The 16,769-nt window shown below is 39.8% G+C and overlaps 1 protein-coding gene across 1 annotated transcript in view; it reads right to left on the reverse strand.

Moving 5' to 3' along the window:
• Positions 1-16,769, reverse strand: part of tmtc2b (transmembrane O-mannosyltransferase targeting cadherins 2b) — a 92,091-nt gene that overhangs the window by 26,741 nt on the left and 48,581 nt on the right. The window contains exons 3-5 of the mRNA XM_083915960.1: positions 3,199-4,045; positions 1,426-1,540; positions 833-918 (exon numbers count right to left, since the gene is read on the reverse strand). Coding sequence (XP_083772086.1) covers positions 833-918; positions 1,426-1,540; positions 3,199-4,045 — 1,048 coding nt within the window. The remainder of the gene's footprint in view (positions 1-832; positions 919-1,425; positions 1,541-3,198; positions 4,046-16,769) is intronic.

Below are 16,769 nucleotides of genomic sequence, written 5' to 3' on the forward strand. Positions count from 1 at the left end.
CTGATTGTCTGTTAAGAAAAGTGACAGAAATCAATAGCACTTCGTCACAAAACAGCATAGCTATGCATATTAAATAAAAACATGCTACAGTGTGCACTAGTTAGCTCCCAATTAGGCAGTGAGTAATGGCTCAACCTTGAATAACGCTTTTAACTGTCACATTCTAACTCTGCCTTAAACATGTCTGCTGCTTGAGGTAATTAATTAACCTTGTTATCGGCTATAACTGATTGGATAATTGCATGCTGAATGGAAATTTTCTAGCCTAACTGTGATCTTGATTAGGTCGATAATTAATATGGGAGAAGAAAGGCAGAAACGTTTAAGATTCCCTGTTTATCTGTCATTGAGTGACGCCTAGAACAATGGGGAGCTAATTTATTGCATGATCAGGTAAGGATGTGAGCTATTTGTTCTATTCACACTGCTGAAGATGACAGTGTATGGGAATTTGAATTCCAGCAAAAGCCGGGAAATGATGGCGAATTCTCATGGGGTGGAAGAGTGATGAGCAAAGGAGAAGGGGAGAGGCGTGCTGAAAACTGAGAGAAAGAAGTAAATGCACTGAACGTAGGAGGGATAAAGGGAAACAAGAATATCTTGGCCTGAATTCATAATAAATGACATCATTCAGTTGCTTGCCCCGTTGAAATGCCTTAGCTTTGAAAGCCCGTTAGACAGCTGTGATGAATGTTGAATTCAGTCATATACCCACTGCCCTTTGCCACCTATTACTCTCCCTTCACATAGCCACAGCCTGTGTCCACTGTTGCCTGGACACTGCACGGCCACAACCATAAGATTGTCAATAAAAAAGAATAGCTGTACTTACAAGCCAGGGTTGGTCTGCTGCCAATGGCCAGCTTATAGTAGTGGAGTGCCTCCGAGAACTTGTTGCTCTCCTGCAGCAGCAAACCTCTGGAACAGACAAAGGAAAATGCAGTCAAGCTTTAAAGCGCTCAAAAGAGATGTTTTGAAGTAAAAAAAAAAAGCGTCTGTCAGGATCAGACAAGGACAGAGACAGCTGATGAAAGGGCAGAAAAAGATTCAGATGTTAGAAAACCACAGATATTTGAGCACACATTAAGTGCTGGCGGTGGATGTACCCCCCCCCAGGCTAAAACAGCATCGTTAATAACCCTGTCAGACAGACAGCCCTCTGGGGAATACAAGACAAGATGACACTTCCTCTGTGAGAACAGTGCTGATCAATGGACAAACTTGTACATTTTTTTGCACTCAAGTCATTGTAACAGCTAGGAGTGGAAAACACTTATACAAAGTGAAAAATAAGGATACAAAGTATATAAAGTATACAAGTACAAAAGCCTGCGAGGCACACCGTAACATCAACAGATACTCAAAAGGCAAATGATTAAGGATAAGAAAATACAAATTACCACACAAAAATATGATTAAACTCACAGGTTATACAACATGTCAGCCATGTTGCTGCGGTAATAGAGGGCATTTCTGTACGCCTGTTCAGCCTCCTCCATCTCGCCCTGGCTCTTCAGGACATTTCCAAGGTTGCCCCATGCTGTCAGGTTACAAAAGAAAAGGTTAATCAAACATAAGAACATTTGTTGCAACCTTCTTTAGGAACGTTTTAACAATCTCTTAGATTCGAGCAGCAGGAGAGAACTTTTCTATGGCAAGTAATCATTTTCCTAGTTATTCTCACCCCCCTTACTGACCCAGGTTTAGGGTTTTTGTTTCTATAGGTAAAGAGAGATGACGCACCAGGGGAGGTTTGTGCCAAAAGCACCAGTCATTCCTATGACAGCGTGTATGAAAAGAAGACCACCACAGTGCTATTGTACAGCTAATGGCAAATGGTGTTTGAATGGCTGAGTGCAGCAGCTGACAGGTGAAATAAGGTTGCTAAGAGCTTTTGTATTTTTTGTGCAGACTTTCGAGTTTGAGGGGGCGATGGAGCAAAAAGAAATTAATTGGCTGTAAAATAGTATCCAGTGCCGGGTGCATAATAACATAATATCATCATTGATTCTTTTATAAGATTATTTATATTCTGCAAAAATGTATTAATTATAATTCTTGTGCATCTATGGTGTTATATTGTTTCGTCTTGGACCACAAGTCACATGGAAAAGGAAGATAAAATCCTGACCTGCGCTGTTTTTGTTTACAATGTTGAAATTGCTAAAATATACAGCTTGCTTTTAAGCAATATACTGTATTTCTAGTATTTAGTTGTTGAAAATCACAACATCTATGGAATCCCAGAAGAATATTCAGTACAAACAGAGGAAAGTAGAAAAATAACCCAAGCGTTTTTCTTTTCATTCAACTTTCCTTCCAGTTATTCACAGATCAATTTATGAAGTATCTTTTACAGTAAAGAGTTGCTTTGTGCATCCTGAAACTTCAGTTAAAGCAATCTAATGAGTGTGTCGGTGTTTGAGATTGGGATCTGTTTAAAACTTATATTGGCTATGATTGAATGTGAGTTGGGGACATTGCTGCTGCTTTGTTCTGCCTGATATCCTGCCAAAACAAACAGCTGTCACGCCTCAGCTCCACTCTGAATCTGAAAGGGAAATTAGCTAACACAACATGTCTTGCTGCTGCAGCCTTGCGAGTACCCTGCCCTGCATCCCTCCTCAGCACCTCTCAGAACTTTGCTGTGGATAGGAATCTGTGTCTGATGACCTTGAATGTGAGGGCTACTGAATATTTAATCTGCTGTTACAGGTGCCAATCAGAGACATGTGATGGCTGCCTTCCAAGTGAGACAGGGCATCTGGTGTCATTAAACAGATTGCATGCCGAGCCTAAGAAGATGTGTGTTAAAGAAGTTCGACTTTGATGTTTTCCCAGAACAGTAAAATCAAGTGTAAGAACACATTAAGCCTAGAATAATACAACTCACACCAGACTCATTTTGCTTCTGAGGCACTGAGTTCAACTTGTGAACACTTGCATTTTCTCTGGTAAGGCTGAGTGAAGAAGAGAAGACATTTTGAGGCAGCTTGTCATTGAATTATTCAGGGCAGCAGCAGAGAGACACCACACATAAAAACATTCTAAACCGTGCCTAAGAGTTCGCTCACTGTTCAGACAACAAAATATAATGGGGGGAGGGGGGAAACATTATTGGTGTAGGGATGCGTGTTATAGCACAAAAAGTGTGTCTGTGCACCTGTGTGCATGCTGATTTGAATGAAAGAGCTTTACCTTTAGCAGGATTGACATAAATCCCTGACTTGTAGAGCATCTCTTCATTCTGCCAGTCCCTGTTTCTCAAAACGGTTTTGACACTGAAAAGAAGAACCACGGCAGCACTGCAGTACACCAACATTGCCTTGAAGGACCTGCGTCGTAGACGGACATACAGAGATCTCATCCCCACTGCGACCAGCAAGCAAAAACCCATGCTGGGGATGTACAGTACTCTCTCTGCAATGACAAACCCCACGTAGAAAAATAAGTTTGTGGCGGGTAGGAAAGGGATAGCCAACAGGCCTAGGGAGAACACCGCAACATTTTCAGTGGTGGGCAGTGCAGTCCTGCTCTCATAGTGCTTTTTGGTACCATTTTGCGCACTGGTAATGTGAACATCTGTGTGGGCATTGTTCATATGTTCATGATTGTTATACTGGTAACTGTGTCCATTACTGTTCCCATTTCTGCCATTGGTGTAATGATGCGCTTTGCCATTGGTCTCCTTGCCCTTAGCTGTCTGGTGTGTCCACAGGCTGAACCAAGCCAGCAAGAGCAATCCAAGGTAGAAAACTACTGTGTGAAAGTTCCTCCAATCAGCAAGGCTCCTGATCAACGGTAGGGCGTCCATTGACCAATCAAAGCTGAGCGTGTCCGGGCAAAGGAGGAGCCAAAAGTTAATGGCAGGCAGGTAGGAAAAGGTTAGCGTCCTGGTGAGGAGGGAGGGTGAGTCGGCTGCCGGGTTGTCGGAGTTGGAGAAGTTGGGGGGTTTGTTACCCATCCAGTAGAAGCGGCAGGCCAACAGGACAGCTCCCCAGGCTGCCAGCAAAAACACATTCAGCAGCAGGTGGACGTTCTTTCTCTGCAGGACAAAGAAAACAGAAAGAGTGATCAAACCCTCAATCCACTGGAGAGGAAAGGAGAAAATGTACTTCACATATGACAGCATCAAGCCAAACCTAGTTTTCTGGGTGGTTCTAATATTTATGACTCTTGGACCTTTACAGTAATTCTGAATGGAATTTGATCAAAGGGATTCCACTTCAACTCTCAAGAATAAAATGACTCCTACATAGCCATTACAGTACAGCTGCATAATGCCACCTGAAACGAATAAGTATTCAAGGACAATTTAGGAAGTGTTAAGCAGAGTGGCTTTGATACATGAAAAAAAAAAAATAGTTTTGCCAGCTTTGATATTTTAGGAAATCTATTTGAGGGAACAAATCAAATCAGTGCTAATTTTTTGTTAATTACTCTTTAAACCACATTTTAAGTCAACCAAGAAGAAAAAAAACAGCACACTAACTTTAATTTAAGCCATAACATTCACACTGAGTCACTTCATCAATTGTTTATAAATTAAGCTAAAATTACAAGAGCTTTGCATTCATCCACACATTTTTCCTCCATGGCCTACATAGACATATCAAAACAAACTATTCCAATTCCATTCATCATTTTACATACTCAATATTAAACACTTTTCCCAAATGCTGTGTGGGAGTGCTAATGAAATATTCATAGTGTGTTTGGTTTTTTAATACTTTGCTGGTGAAGCATTGAAAAATGACTTGACGAATTTCCCCGCAAGCATGTTCTAGTGTTGGGACCAACTGACCTTTCTTAATGTGCCCATGTTGGAAATCCAACTTGAAGTTTTTCACAAATCTGCACAGCACAACCACTGATGTCCTGACTTATTAACTTGTATTGTGCCTCAAAAACGGGATATTATTCAGTACCACAGAATGCAACAAAATTGGTTATCAATACAAAGACTATGCAGCAACAGTTGATTTCATTAGTCTCAGCAGACTGGATCTAAATCTCCAGGGCACCTTAGTCCTTGATGTTTTCTTAGATTAATTCCTTTTTATTATTTAAACCTTAACCTAAGGCAACACAGGCTAACCTCACATTATTTTTATTCCAGTAGATGTGATCTTTCTTCATCTCCATAGACCAAGGAAGGGGCACGAGTATGTCTCATCTGTGATCATAGACCTCATACCACTACTGCTTTGGGGGTGTACTATTGATTTCTTTTTCTGTCCATTGTCATTCACTGATTGTATCTGTGAAGTAATCTCTGGGGACATCTGACTGCAGGGGAAAAGCTTTATTGTCTGCTAATGATCACTTCTAATGTAACGAGCTGCAGCCTAACACTAAGGCAACAGGAAATGAGACTGGAAACACAGGAGACAACACCCTGACAACACTATGATAGCTAATTACAATATTTGCTTTGTGCAATGGCCGGGGAAAACACAATAGGCTGAAAATACAATACAATTGAACATAACAGGTTTATATACTGTAGATATACGTATATAGTATATATATATATATTTTATAAAGTGCGTTAGCCTATCCTAAAAAGTAAAAGAAGAATTCTTCAAAATGATTTCTTGATTTTACAGCCAAATAAATTCAAACACTCCAACCATACTAAGTGCTCATTTTCTCTAAATATCACAAACATGAAAAAAAGAAAAGTGACCGCGGGTATAAGGTCAGCTCTGTCAAAACCTTCAGTGGAGGCCTGACAACAACCTGTCGGTCGCTAGGCAACAAAAGGTCATTGTTCCAATGCACATCACCATTTCTCAAAGGTTCCCATGAATTCCAAGGGAAGACAGCATACATTAATGTAATATAGGCCTGTTTTATATGTAACAATATATAGAAATAATTTCAAATGGTGTTTAATAAGACTAAATTAAGTCTAATAAAACCAAGGTTCTGTAGGGACATTATGGGTGAACCATTTCAACCATTCAGCAATATGAATGCACTTTAGCTGGAAACCCATTGTGACAACGGATGTTCATAACATAACAACCAAAAAAAACACAGCTAGGCTACTGAATACAAAACAATGGAGTCTGTGCCAAAAAATATCACAGTTATCTCAATGTTATTAAAAAACAGGAAAGGAATTAATGTTGGTATATACAGATAAAACTGATAAAATGGTGCATGGTTCCAAAAATAGGACTAAAATGGGGTTTTGTCATGTGAAAATACAAGTGAGTGACTGAAACTGTGCCAGTTCAAGTGAAAAGCAAGAACAGAAAGCACATGGGTCATGAAGCAAAACATTTTGTTTAAATGGTCTAGTAAAAACAAAATAGAAATAAATAAGCCCCACTTCCTGTCAAACAAAGAATAATATAATTAGCCCTCAGTGACACACAAAAATGCTGCATCTGTTCCTGTTGATTGTGGGATTAACCACAGACAAAAACACAACCATAAAAACATGGTGAGCTAGACCCTTTTATACAGGTTAAAATAATATATAAAGAAACATGTTTGGAAAAACACTTATTTCCATTCTTGCCAAGAGTTAGATGAGGAAATAGACAGCACTCTGATATCTGTGCAAATATAAAGCTACAGCAAGCAGCCAGTTAGCTGCATTTAGCATAAATATTTAGCACAAGAAAGTATTTTTACAATGTTTGCTGCGCTTGGCAAAGTACAGTGTGAGCAATGTTGCAACTTTGTCTCTGAATTATAGGTGTTAAAGGGCCCTAAAAACCTGTCATGTGAACTTCATATGAACTCCTGGGATGGATGGAGCGATGGATGGATGCAGATTATCCTTTTCAAATCTCAGACACCGGGTTTCAATGTGCAATTTAAGTCAATCCCTAAAATCGCTGGAGTGGAAGAAGTAAGGTCCTGAGGCCACTTTTCAATATAAGCAGGTGAGCAAAAACTACAAAGAGATGAAGTGGTCTGTGAGGCCCAGGGGCTATACTTTGTGCAGACTTTGCCAGAGAGGCTAGCTGTGTTAATACATCTCAATCACTGCTTCAGGGAGATCCAGCTTGGATTTACGGGGCTCTCTTACAAGCTCTCAAGACGCCTCTTTGGCCCAAGCGTGGGCTTACGAGACACCACCTCAAAGTTAACTTAGAGCACTCTGGAGGAAAGACTGGAAGAAAAGCTAACTCTATTTTTAGAGCAAACAGGTCATCCAAAATTGGGTGTGATATGCACAAGGGCACTGCGCCAGGTTCTCTACCACACAACAACCAGATCTCCTCTGAGCTAATTCCTGTGCTGTTTTTGGCTGATTTTTGCAGTACCTTTGATTCTGCAAAGCAGCTTTGTTCCTGCTGTGATGAAAACACTGTCCGTAGAGCAACAAGGTGGCATGTGTGTTTCATGTTTTGGTGAAGGCCTCTGAAAGTGTTGACGTCAGCCTGGCATGGTTCCCATGCATACTCATACCTGGCCCTGTGACATACAGATATGTCATCCTGACTCTTCCCAGACACAGCACACACTCAGACACCACCACCTTAACCACATCCATATGTCCATGCTGAGGATAGAGGCGGTGTTTCATTTGCAGTCCTGTGCTGCACTTGCACATTGAAATGTCCCCTTTGCTATGCCGAATAAAGTCTTTGGGCAGTATTGAGAAAACAATCCTTTGATTGCACCTCAGCACACATTTGTAACCCACTGCTCCTCCTCTTGACCTACTTTTCCAACTGCTCTGACTTTCTAAGGAAAAGAAATGGGAAAGCAAACAAGTATACAGGTAGCAAGCAAACAGGAAGTTCTCTAGAGACGATCTGTGGACACATTACTGGGAGGGACAACATAAACCCCAAGTCTATTATTTTTTGAATAAACAAACATGTGCATCCTCCCTAATATGCCCATGGTTAAAATGTCTACCATTCAAAAGCATAAGTTCAATTACTAGCCGGGCAACAGTTCCCTGGGTGCAAAAGCTCTATTATGCAGGAAAACTAAGGCATTCCACATTTGTGTCTTTGGTTTATAATGCACTTTAGTTTGAAGTAAGTGGTTTAGCACAGCCCCGTAGGAGGCATGAGGGTAATGTTTTCTTTTTCTACCCCTTTGTGTTTTGAGGCGCAATCAGTTCAGAATTGAAACAATTTAGCTTTTATAAGCCAGTCATGTGAATGAAATATCCTTGGAGATGAAATGCAAAACAGGCCAATTACCGATCTCTATTTGTTTCTGTGCCTGCCTTTTTTTTTTTACCCCTCTACACTTTGATTAGGTTGAATTGACTGAGAATAAAACCTCAATCTAAAATGTTTTTTGTTGCTTGTTTTTTTTACATCCGCTGGGATGTTGTGAAAGAAGGTTTGTGGCAAAATAAAGTAGAAAGAGCTCAGAGAGAAATTGAATTAATTCGTTTGGAGAAAGTACTCTATTCTCTGGGTACAAACAGGCTTTTTTGCATAATTGGCTCATGCACATCGCACCATTTTCCAACAGCATTTAAAGAACAATCCATCACATGACACATCTAACTAGTCCATCAAACCGTAACGCCATGACTGGCTCACACTCCACCGAGCACCTCTGAGAAAATCCTGTAAAGAAGAAGTGGCATGTCTGACCTATCCCCTCCTCTTCATCATTACTGAGATCAATTGTCTGCAGAGAGCCTTTCATCAAGATCCTGCCTCACATTGATAGACTTATAATGGAAGTGAAAATGAGCTCAAGGTACCAATCAGAGAATATAACTGCCTTCAAAGCCTTCAGACTAAAATTATTAAAGAACTCAATCCTATTAAAAGTCTGCATATATCTTTCTACAGGTTTGATAGATGGATGTACATACTGTGTCCTTGTTGATTGACCGCTGGACCTAATCGAGCTTGTGCGTGATGAACCATAAATTCACCACCTATCTTTTCTCCGTCTTATCCACTGCAGCTATTGTGATCCCGTCCTCTGAGAAAGTATAGAAATGGTGGTTGTAAAACCTGCCTTTTAACAGGCACGACAAGATAAGAGCCAACTATTCACATCCTAACAATGTGTTATGGATTACCAACAGCTGGCTCATGTTTTCAAAATGTGATTAAGCAGATGCCTGACAATTTGCTCTAACACAGATTGCGTAAGCTGTAATATTTTGTTTTGGCCAATTTCATAGCCATTTATGCTACAACAACAGATAAACATTGAAGGGAAATGTCTGGCTAAACTTACAGACTGGGAAATGCGCTCATTTGTTGTTGAGTTAGATAGGAGTAGATGAATATGAAGCGAAAGCCAGCCGCCAGTTAGTTTAGCAAAAAGTGTGTGAACAGGGGGAAACAGCTAGCCTGGCTCAGTCCGAAAGCAACAAAATCCACCTACACAGATCTAATTTGTTTAATCTTTACAAAAACCGAAGTGTAAAAACAAACAATTTTTATGTAGTTATTTCTTGGTAGATGCCAGATCATACCCACCAAACGACACAGGCATATTGCATAGCTGTCAACACACAGATCGATAATATGACAGGATGTAACTTTAAACCTGTGTTTTCCCCCGACCCTAACCCTTCATAGTTAACTGCTAACTGAGGTGTTGACTCTTACGAAGTAGGCTATGCCAGATATGCTTGTTTGGTGGGTAAGCTCTAGCAACTACCTTATTTCTTGGATGGACAAGGTAACTTCCTGGTGTTTCCGTTGGTTACCTTTACGCTGATGACAGGACTAGAGAGCGTAAATATGTTCCTAGGGAACATTGGACCTTAATTTTGAAAAAAGTTCTGATGCTCCCTGCTTGTCACAGAAAGGGTTGTTTGTTCCACGGTCTGTTATTTTTTCTACAATCAGTGCTGAATTCCCTAGCAAATGCTTATGCGACCAGGGAAATAGGACCCGGGGAACATAGGGTTGACCCCACTCCATGCTAGCTCTTCTCCCTGTAGCCAGTATTTGTGCTAAGCAAAGCTAAGCTAACTGGCTAACCACATATTTACCTTACATGTAGTAGTATCAGTCTATTACTGAGTAATGTCAATCTCCTCATCTAACACTGACATAGAGACTGTGTAACTATTCATTTAAATAAGTAACACTGAGTTTTAATAAATGTAAATCCAAAAGGTGACAGGTGCACTCACTTTTACAAGTGTCTCTTTTTTATCTTTATTTTTCACAATCTACCGTATGAAAAGTAAATCAGACCCAGAGTCATCCCAAGGCACATGCAATAAATTCACATTCCTCAATTTTTCATGTAGCTAAGATAACTAACATCAGTGCGGTTACCTTTATAGGAGAGAAAACCCACTGTAAATGACTATGTGTAGGTGTAGTACATAGTTTACTCAAAGGCAAGAGGACAACAACTGCATGGTGCAAAAGGTCATAGAGTTAAAGCCCACAGCGGACCTGCCTCACACTGCTTATGATCAAAGCTTTTAACCCGTGTGAACCCATCAGAAAACCCACAGAGTCAGCTGGTCAGGCTGGCGGAGAGATGGAACACAAAGATGGGAGAGTATCAGCCTCAGAAACAGCAAAGCCTTAGGAAAAGACCAGGGATGAGTGGGAATCCATTAGAGGAAAAAAAAAGACTTTTATTGACACATCTCCCTGTAGTAAGGGAGATATGTGTGAGACCACAAAGGAGGTAAGAGAAAGTGGGAAAGCGAGTGAGAAGGGCAACGTACAACATTCTGTAGTTTTGGAAGAAAACCAGCAACAGTTTAGGTTTCTGTGCTGAATGCGACAATAGAGAAGATGCTTTTTAAGTATTACTGGCCATCTCCAAAGGCCTGTTATGAGTTGGAATTTAAGCGTGTTGGGCGGAAGCAAATAAATATGAGCAAAAAAAGTTTCCGCCCAAGGCGTCGTAAAAACACGCCAGCTCCTGCTGTCTTGGTCAGCTCTTGTTAACCATAATCATTGAACCCACACAAGATCCATTTCTTTTGAATCCTTCACTTGATATTCCAGCTTGTCTCACCTCGTCTCCCTTTAAAATGCATTTATTTTAGATGTCCCAATCATGCTACAAAATGTCTTCTTTTCATACTGAAGCCAGATGATCCTTGTTTAGGGGTCAGAAAGTACCTCCCCCTCTCAGTGCCATAATCAGAGTACATTTATTTGGTCATCAGTGGCAATCAGGCATCTTTAGATTTATAAAGGCATAGGAAAAACATATCTCATTCTGTCAACCAGAGGGTGCCTCTGGAGGGTACGAAATCTGGTTGAGTTTAAATGAAGAAGTGTGTTATAGGTAGGCAGTAGGAAGATGAAGGAGGGCCTGAGGCAAAGAACATAAACATCTAATCATTGGAAAAACCTCCACTTTGCCAAGTTAACTGAAACTTGAGTTGATAAAACTTATGAAAAATCAGAAAAACAACTCACTATATTTTCCAAAAGTCAGAAAAGTTTGCCCTCTTCAAGTTCAACTCACGCACCAGCTCGACCCTGTGACTCAAAGTGGTAAAAAGCATGCTTATATTTGCTATTATTTTTCATACTGCATTTGCCGAGTCACACAGCAACATCAAGGTCATGCATCACAATCCATCAAAGTAACTGAAAAGCCCAGAAAATAAAACGACTAAATTCATCTTCATTCGTACTAAATACAAACTGAAGTCATAGTCAGTAAAAGGCGAAAGCATCAGGCAGACCAAACAATAAGAACATAATGACAATGGAAAACCAAAGTCGACTCAAAACCCTTAATGTTTCTTAGAAGATATTTATTGGGTGAAACCACAGTAATGGTTTGAAAAATAAACAGAGTGTTTCTTATTTCTGGTCTTTCGTTTCCCGTATTTATTTGTACTGCGAGGGCCAACTAGACTGTGTGACCACTACTGCAAATTCGCTGTGACAAGATGCTGATTCAAGCTCTACAGAGGGTGGGATGTGGGTTGGAGGGAAGTGCTTTATGCTAAATGCTGCTCTTGGACAAAAAAAAGAAGATATAAAAATACAATAAACTGTCTAAGGCATGTTGCCAGCTGCATCCAAACTAGATTAGTCCTGTCCATGCATGGATTCCCAGTCATTACTATGTATTTGGGAGATCAGAGCCATTGTATTGAGGGGTTTAGAGAGGCGATAAGCCCCTGCAAAACATGCACAAATGAGATGCACAAAGCCAGTGCTAGGGACCAAAGCTAAGCAGATATACTGTTAGAGGAAAATCAGTTGTTGGATGTCGAAAAATTGCTCCAATTGCATATTTCCTCTGAACCACTTTATGAAAATAACTGCCTGGTGTGTCACGTTACGGTTGACCACCACATCTCTGTGACAGCATGCCATTTGTTGCTGTTTATACTGGCTAGCAACAAGCATGAGAGGAGCTCAAGAAACATAAAGACATGACTTGCGGTGTGGGGTGATGACGATCAACAGAAACCATAAAGCAGTCAATGTTCATCATCAAAAATTAGAGTTCCAATTTTTTTTTTTTTTTAGCAATGGAACATAAAAGGAAAAACAAATCTGAAGATAACATGAGAGTGTCACTGTGGGAAATAAGACTACAGCCAAACAACTGTATTTAAAGTAATTTATATTATTATAATAAAAATGTATCAGATGACAATGACAAAACCATGAGACAATATGAAAATGGTTATTTGTAATGAGACACCTACAGAGATTTATAACCTGCATCAAGTGGACACAGAAATCAGCTCTTGCAGATTAAAGATCTGTATTAGCATCAAGCAACAACCTCTGGTGCTGAAATAGGAAGCCAGCGCAGAAGTGCCAATGACTGCAGTTCTTCTAATGGCCACTCGAGGCTGACTCCAAAAGACCCCTATGTTATAGTATCCAACTTTACAGTAAAAATAAACATTCTTACAGCCTTTACAGTTTTTGTCTCTAGGTCAAGCTAATTTAACTTTTTTTTTTAATTAGCCAGGAGTATTAGGGGCAAGGCATTGCCAAGATACAGATAGGCAGAGCCGCCCACATTAAGCTTCACAATGGCTCATCAGAAACCTATGGGTGACACCACAAAGACTACATCCATGTTTTATACAGTCAATGGTTAGCATGCAACATTCATAACAACTAAAAACATAACAATAAAAAACATTTTTATACTGTACAAGTAACAATACGGCATTATTTGCAGTTCAGACAAAGCCTGAGACATACACGAGAATACACACACAGTTCTTTTTCCAAAACCTCGATTAAAATAATTTCATAAAATAGCCGACACTAACAGACACTGCTTAATTTGTAAAGGAATGGATCCATAGATCATACTCATAAAATTATCATATAGTCATGAAAGTCACTTAAGGACCATGAAATTATGTTATCTGTAGTTTTCAGCAAAGATGTTAAATAATGAATGGAGAGAGAGAAATACAAAGAGCACGAGAGAGAGAGAGAGAGAGAAAACAAAGAAAAAGAACAGACAAAGAGAGGAGACTGAGAGATACAAATGAAAACAGAGAAACTTTTAATGTTGTGAGAGTATGCTGGCAGAGATATGTCTGTAGTACTGTGCTTCCACGTGTCTCCATGCAGGCTTGAACTCCCATAAGGGTATGATAACTATATTCTACAGTATGCCCAGAGATTACCAATGAATCTGGGGAATGAGAGGATTTTTTCCCAGGTGTGCTGGTCCAGAAATCACACCTTTATGTTTCCTTTCCGTGCAACACTCAATCCTTCTGTGAAAGGATGGTGAAGGGTGTTCACAACTAATTCATTCAAATACTAATTCAATATTAATCCTAAGTAGGATTTCATGCTGTAGGTAAAGCAAACTGCTGTGTAAATTTGTATAAATAATAAAACAACAGCTTAGTTATATTATATGTCTTGAAGAGAGGTTTTGGGCTTAGTTAACATGCTGTCGCTCACAAAACCAAGACTTGATCACAAATAATGACATGATTTAATGAAAGCTTGAGTCAATAGCACTGCATTTTCCTTTACAGATCTTATTGTGGATGAAGACTCTTTCCATAATTTGCATCCATGTTTACAACCGGTATCATCCCATGTGGCTTGGCTTTACTGCTGTGATAATCATTCCAATGTGTCACAGAGGAGAAAGCAGAAAGTAGAGTTAAGTGTGGGCCAGAATCCATTTAGTCCACACGGTTGACTGAGTGTTTAAGGACAAAAACTGCAACTCAGCAGCTAAACAAGGAAGAATTTAAAAACAATTAGAAAGTACTGTGGGAGCAGGAATTAGGGGAAAATAGCTGAAGAACAGCACCCAGTGCTCCAGGAATTGAAGGAATAAAAAAGACATGAAGAAGGACTGAGTGGAAGAGTATGGGAGTAGTTCTGGACCTCATCCAAAGACAGAGCATCAGATCTGGTCCCGGATTTATTATAAAAAATGAACAATGCCTTCTTTGTGTCCGTCTCATAGAAGAATTAAATAGAGCACACTGTCCCTCCCTACACCAGGCATTAATATCAGTCTTATATTACCACTTTTGTTTTAGTTGGACAACATTGACATTTTAAATTGATACTCCAAGATTTGCAAACACAGTCGTCATGTGACAACTGTGCAAGTCATAATGACCCTGTTTCGGACAACCATCCTGAGTGATCAGATCACAAGTGGACAGCTCTAAGCACAGGTGTGAATGCAACTAGGATTCACTGAGGACGCATTGCGATCAGATCACTCAGACCACAGTTGGAGGTGGTCCGGGCAGCATGTCGTCTTTTAGCAGCCTATGAGCTAAGCCCTGGAGCCGCTGTAATACGGACACAACACATTCAACCCCCCTCAAGAGCTGGTTAATGTGGCCGGGGAAAGGGAAGTTTGGGGTCCCCTGCTAAAGCTGCTGCCCCCGCAACCCGACCACGGATAAGCGGATAAAGATGAGATGAAAATGTAATCGAAATTCAAAGAAAAGGTATGAAGACTGGTTCTGCAGTAATGATTTATGTGAGACATTTTTTTCATTAACATCTGCAAACAGGAAAGATGTACAAGTTTATTTGCATATAGAGCAGGTAAGTGAAATCCCATCATACAGGGTTACTTAAGATCCAGGCGGAGACACATTCTGCTGCCTGAACAGATGAGTTGTCCACAAGTAATGCCTCAGGACGGATGTTAAAACCAGGTGAAAACGACTCTATGACCCCACATCCTCCTTGTCCTAGAGCAGTCCCTTGAGACATAAAGTTGGCCATCATGTAGGTTACTGTAGATGGACTTTATCCTATATTTTAGAACAGCAGAAATCTCAAAACTCTATATCTTTCTTTAATACTTTCTGCCTACAGTTGTACTTACAATGAATAATCCTTTTTTTTCATCCTTAAATATATATATATATATACATATATACATATATGTATGATACACCATTGAACCCAATAATACTGATATTCTTTAAGGTTTAGCAGCATGGTAAGCAAGGGTGGCTCATCTCACTGAATATAAAATACACATATTAAAAATGTATGTTAGAAACCATTACAGAACAAATAAGTAAATAAACATGGACAATGAGTGCCATTGCAGGTTTCACATGCTCAGAGAGGAACCTCTATGACTAATTGATAGCCCATGTTTAATAAACAGCACCAGCTTGGTATATGGGTCCATCCCCAGTCTGTGTGTCCTAAAATAGAGCATTGAGTGGCTGATGGTTCATGGGGAGCGACAGCCATCTGACAGAAAAACATCACAAAGAAAATGTCTACAGCCGATTCTCTTTCTCTCCCTCCCTGTCCCTTGGCCACCCCATCCATTAATGTCTCTCACACATTTTTGCTGCATCTCTTTCGCACATGCCCCATCTCTCTTCAGTTCTCCCCTTCTGTACTGGGAGCAGCCACAGTGATGATCGGAATTCTCCTGGAAAATGCAGTGGTCCTTTTGTAGCAGCACGCACAAGGGGAATTTCTGCTGGGACTCAACCTGAATTTACTATATAAAGTATATAAATAACTAACATTAAACTTCTCAAGACTACTGTAAAACTTTCATAAGGCTTTGAGCTGTTCCAGTTTTCATATTCATCTTTTTGGTAAGCTTATATAACAACCACTCACAACACATCTAAACACTAATTGAGTTTGTGATTTTGCACTGTGTAAAATGAAGGTCATAAACAGTATTGTTTCATACACTGTTGAGTTTAACTATAGTAACAAAAAGCAGAAAGAAGAGAAAGAATTAAGTGTAATAAAATGACACGAGGCCTAACAAAGGCTTTCACTGTTTTTTTTTTTTTTTTTTTTACTGGTACAGTATCTGGAATTCTCAAATAATGCAGTTCTGGCATACTAGTTTTACATGCCAGTTTATTTGCTAAGACCATAAAAATTAGACATATACATGAAGTATGGTCAGCTACTGAAACAAAGGCCCATGCTATATTTCACTTGTGTTGAAGTCCTAAACTATAGTCTGAAATTCTTTAAATGTAAAATATCAATTGACCTTAGAATATGCTGGAAGAGTAGGTACGATAGTAGTTCAGGACTGTCTAAGAAAGAAAGATGCATGTCCAGCATGTCTCAGTAGTTAAAATTAGGTGACTTCCGTCAAAGTGAGTTTATTTTCAGTAATACTTCTGGGTGAATCAATTATCCCTCGAGAAAGCTTTATGATTCAAGAAAACAGACAGACCAACAAATCCATACATGTCTCCATTTAAGACAATCGGATAGATGCACTAGTTACTGCAGGACACTGGGACTGTGGGACATTCTTTTCAAGGACTGAGATCTTACATAACATGCCACTATTGATTCTCAGATGTGCTAGCTATAAAAAGAACGGGGTATGCAATATTTTCAGAGAGAAGC

Source organism: Echiichthys vipera (assembly GCF_963691815.1).
Source record: "Echiichthys vipera genome assembly, chromosome: 7".
In the NCBI taxonomy this organism is placed as follows: Eukaryota; Metazoa; Chordata; class Actinopteri; order Perciformes; family Trachinidae; genus Echiichthys; species Echiichthys vipera.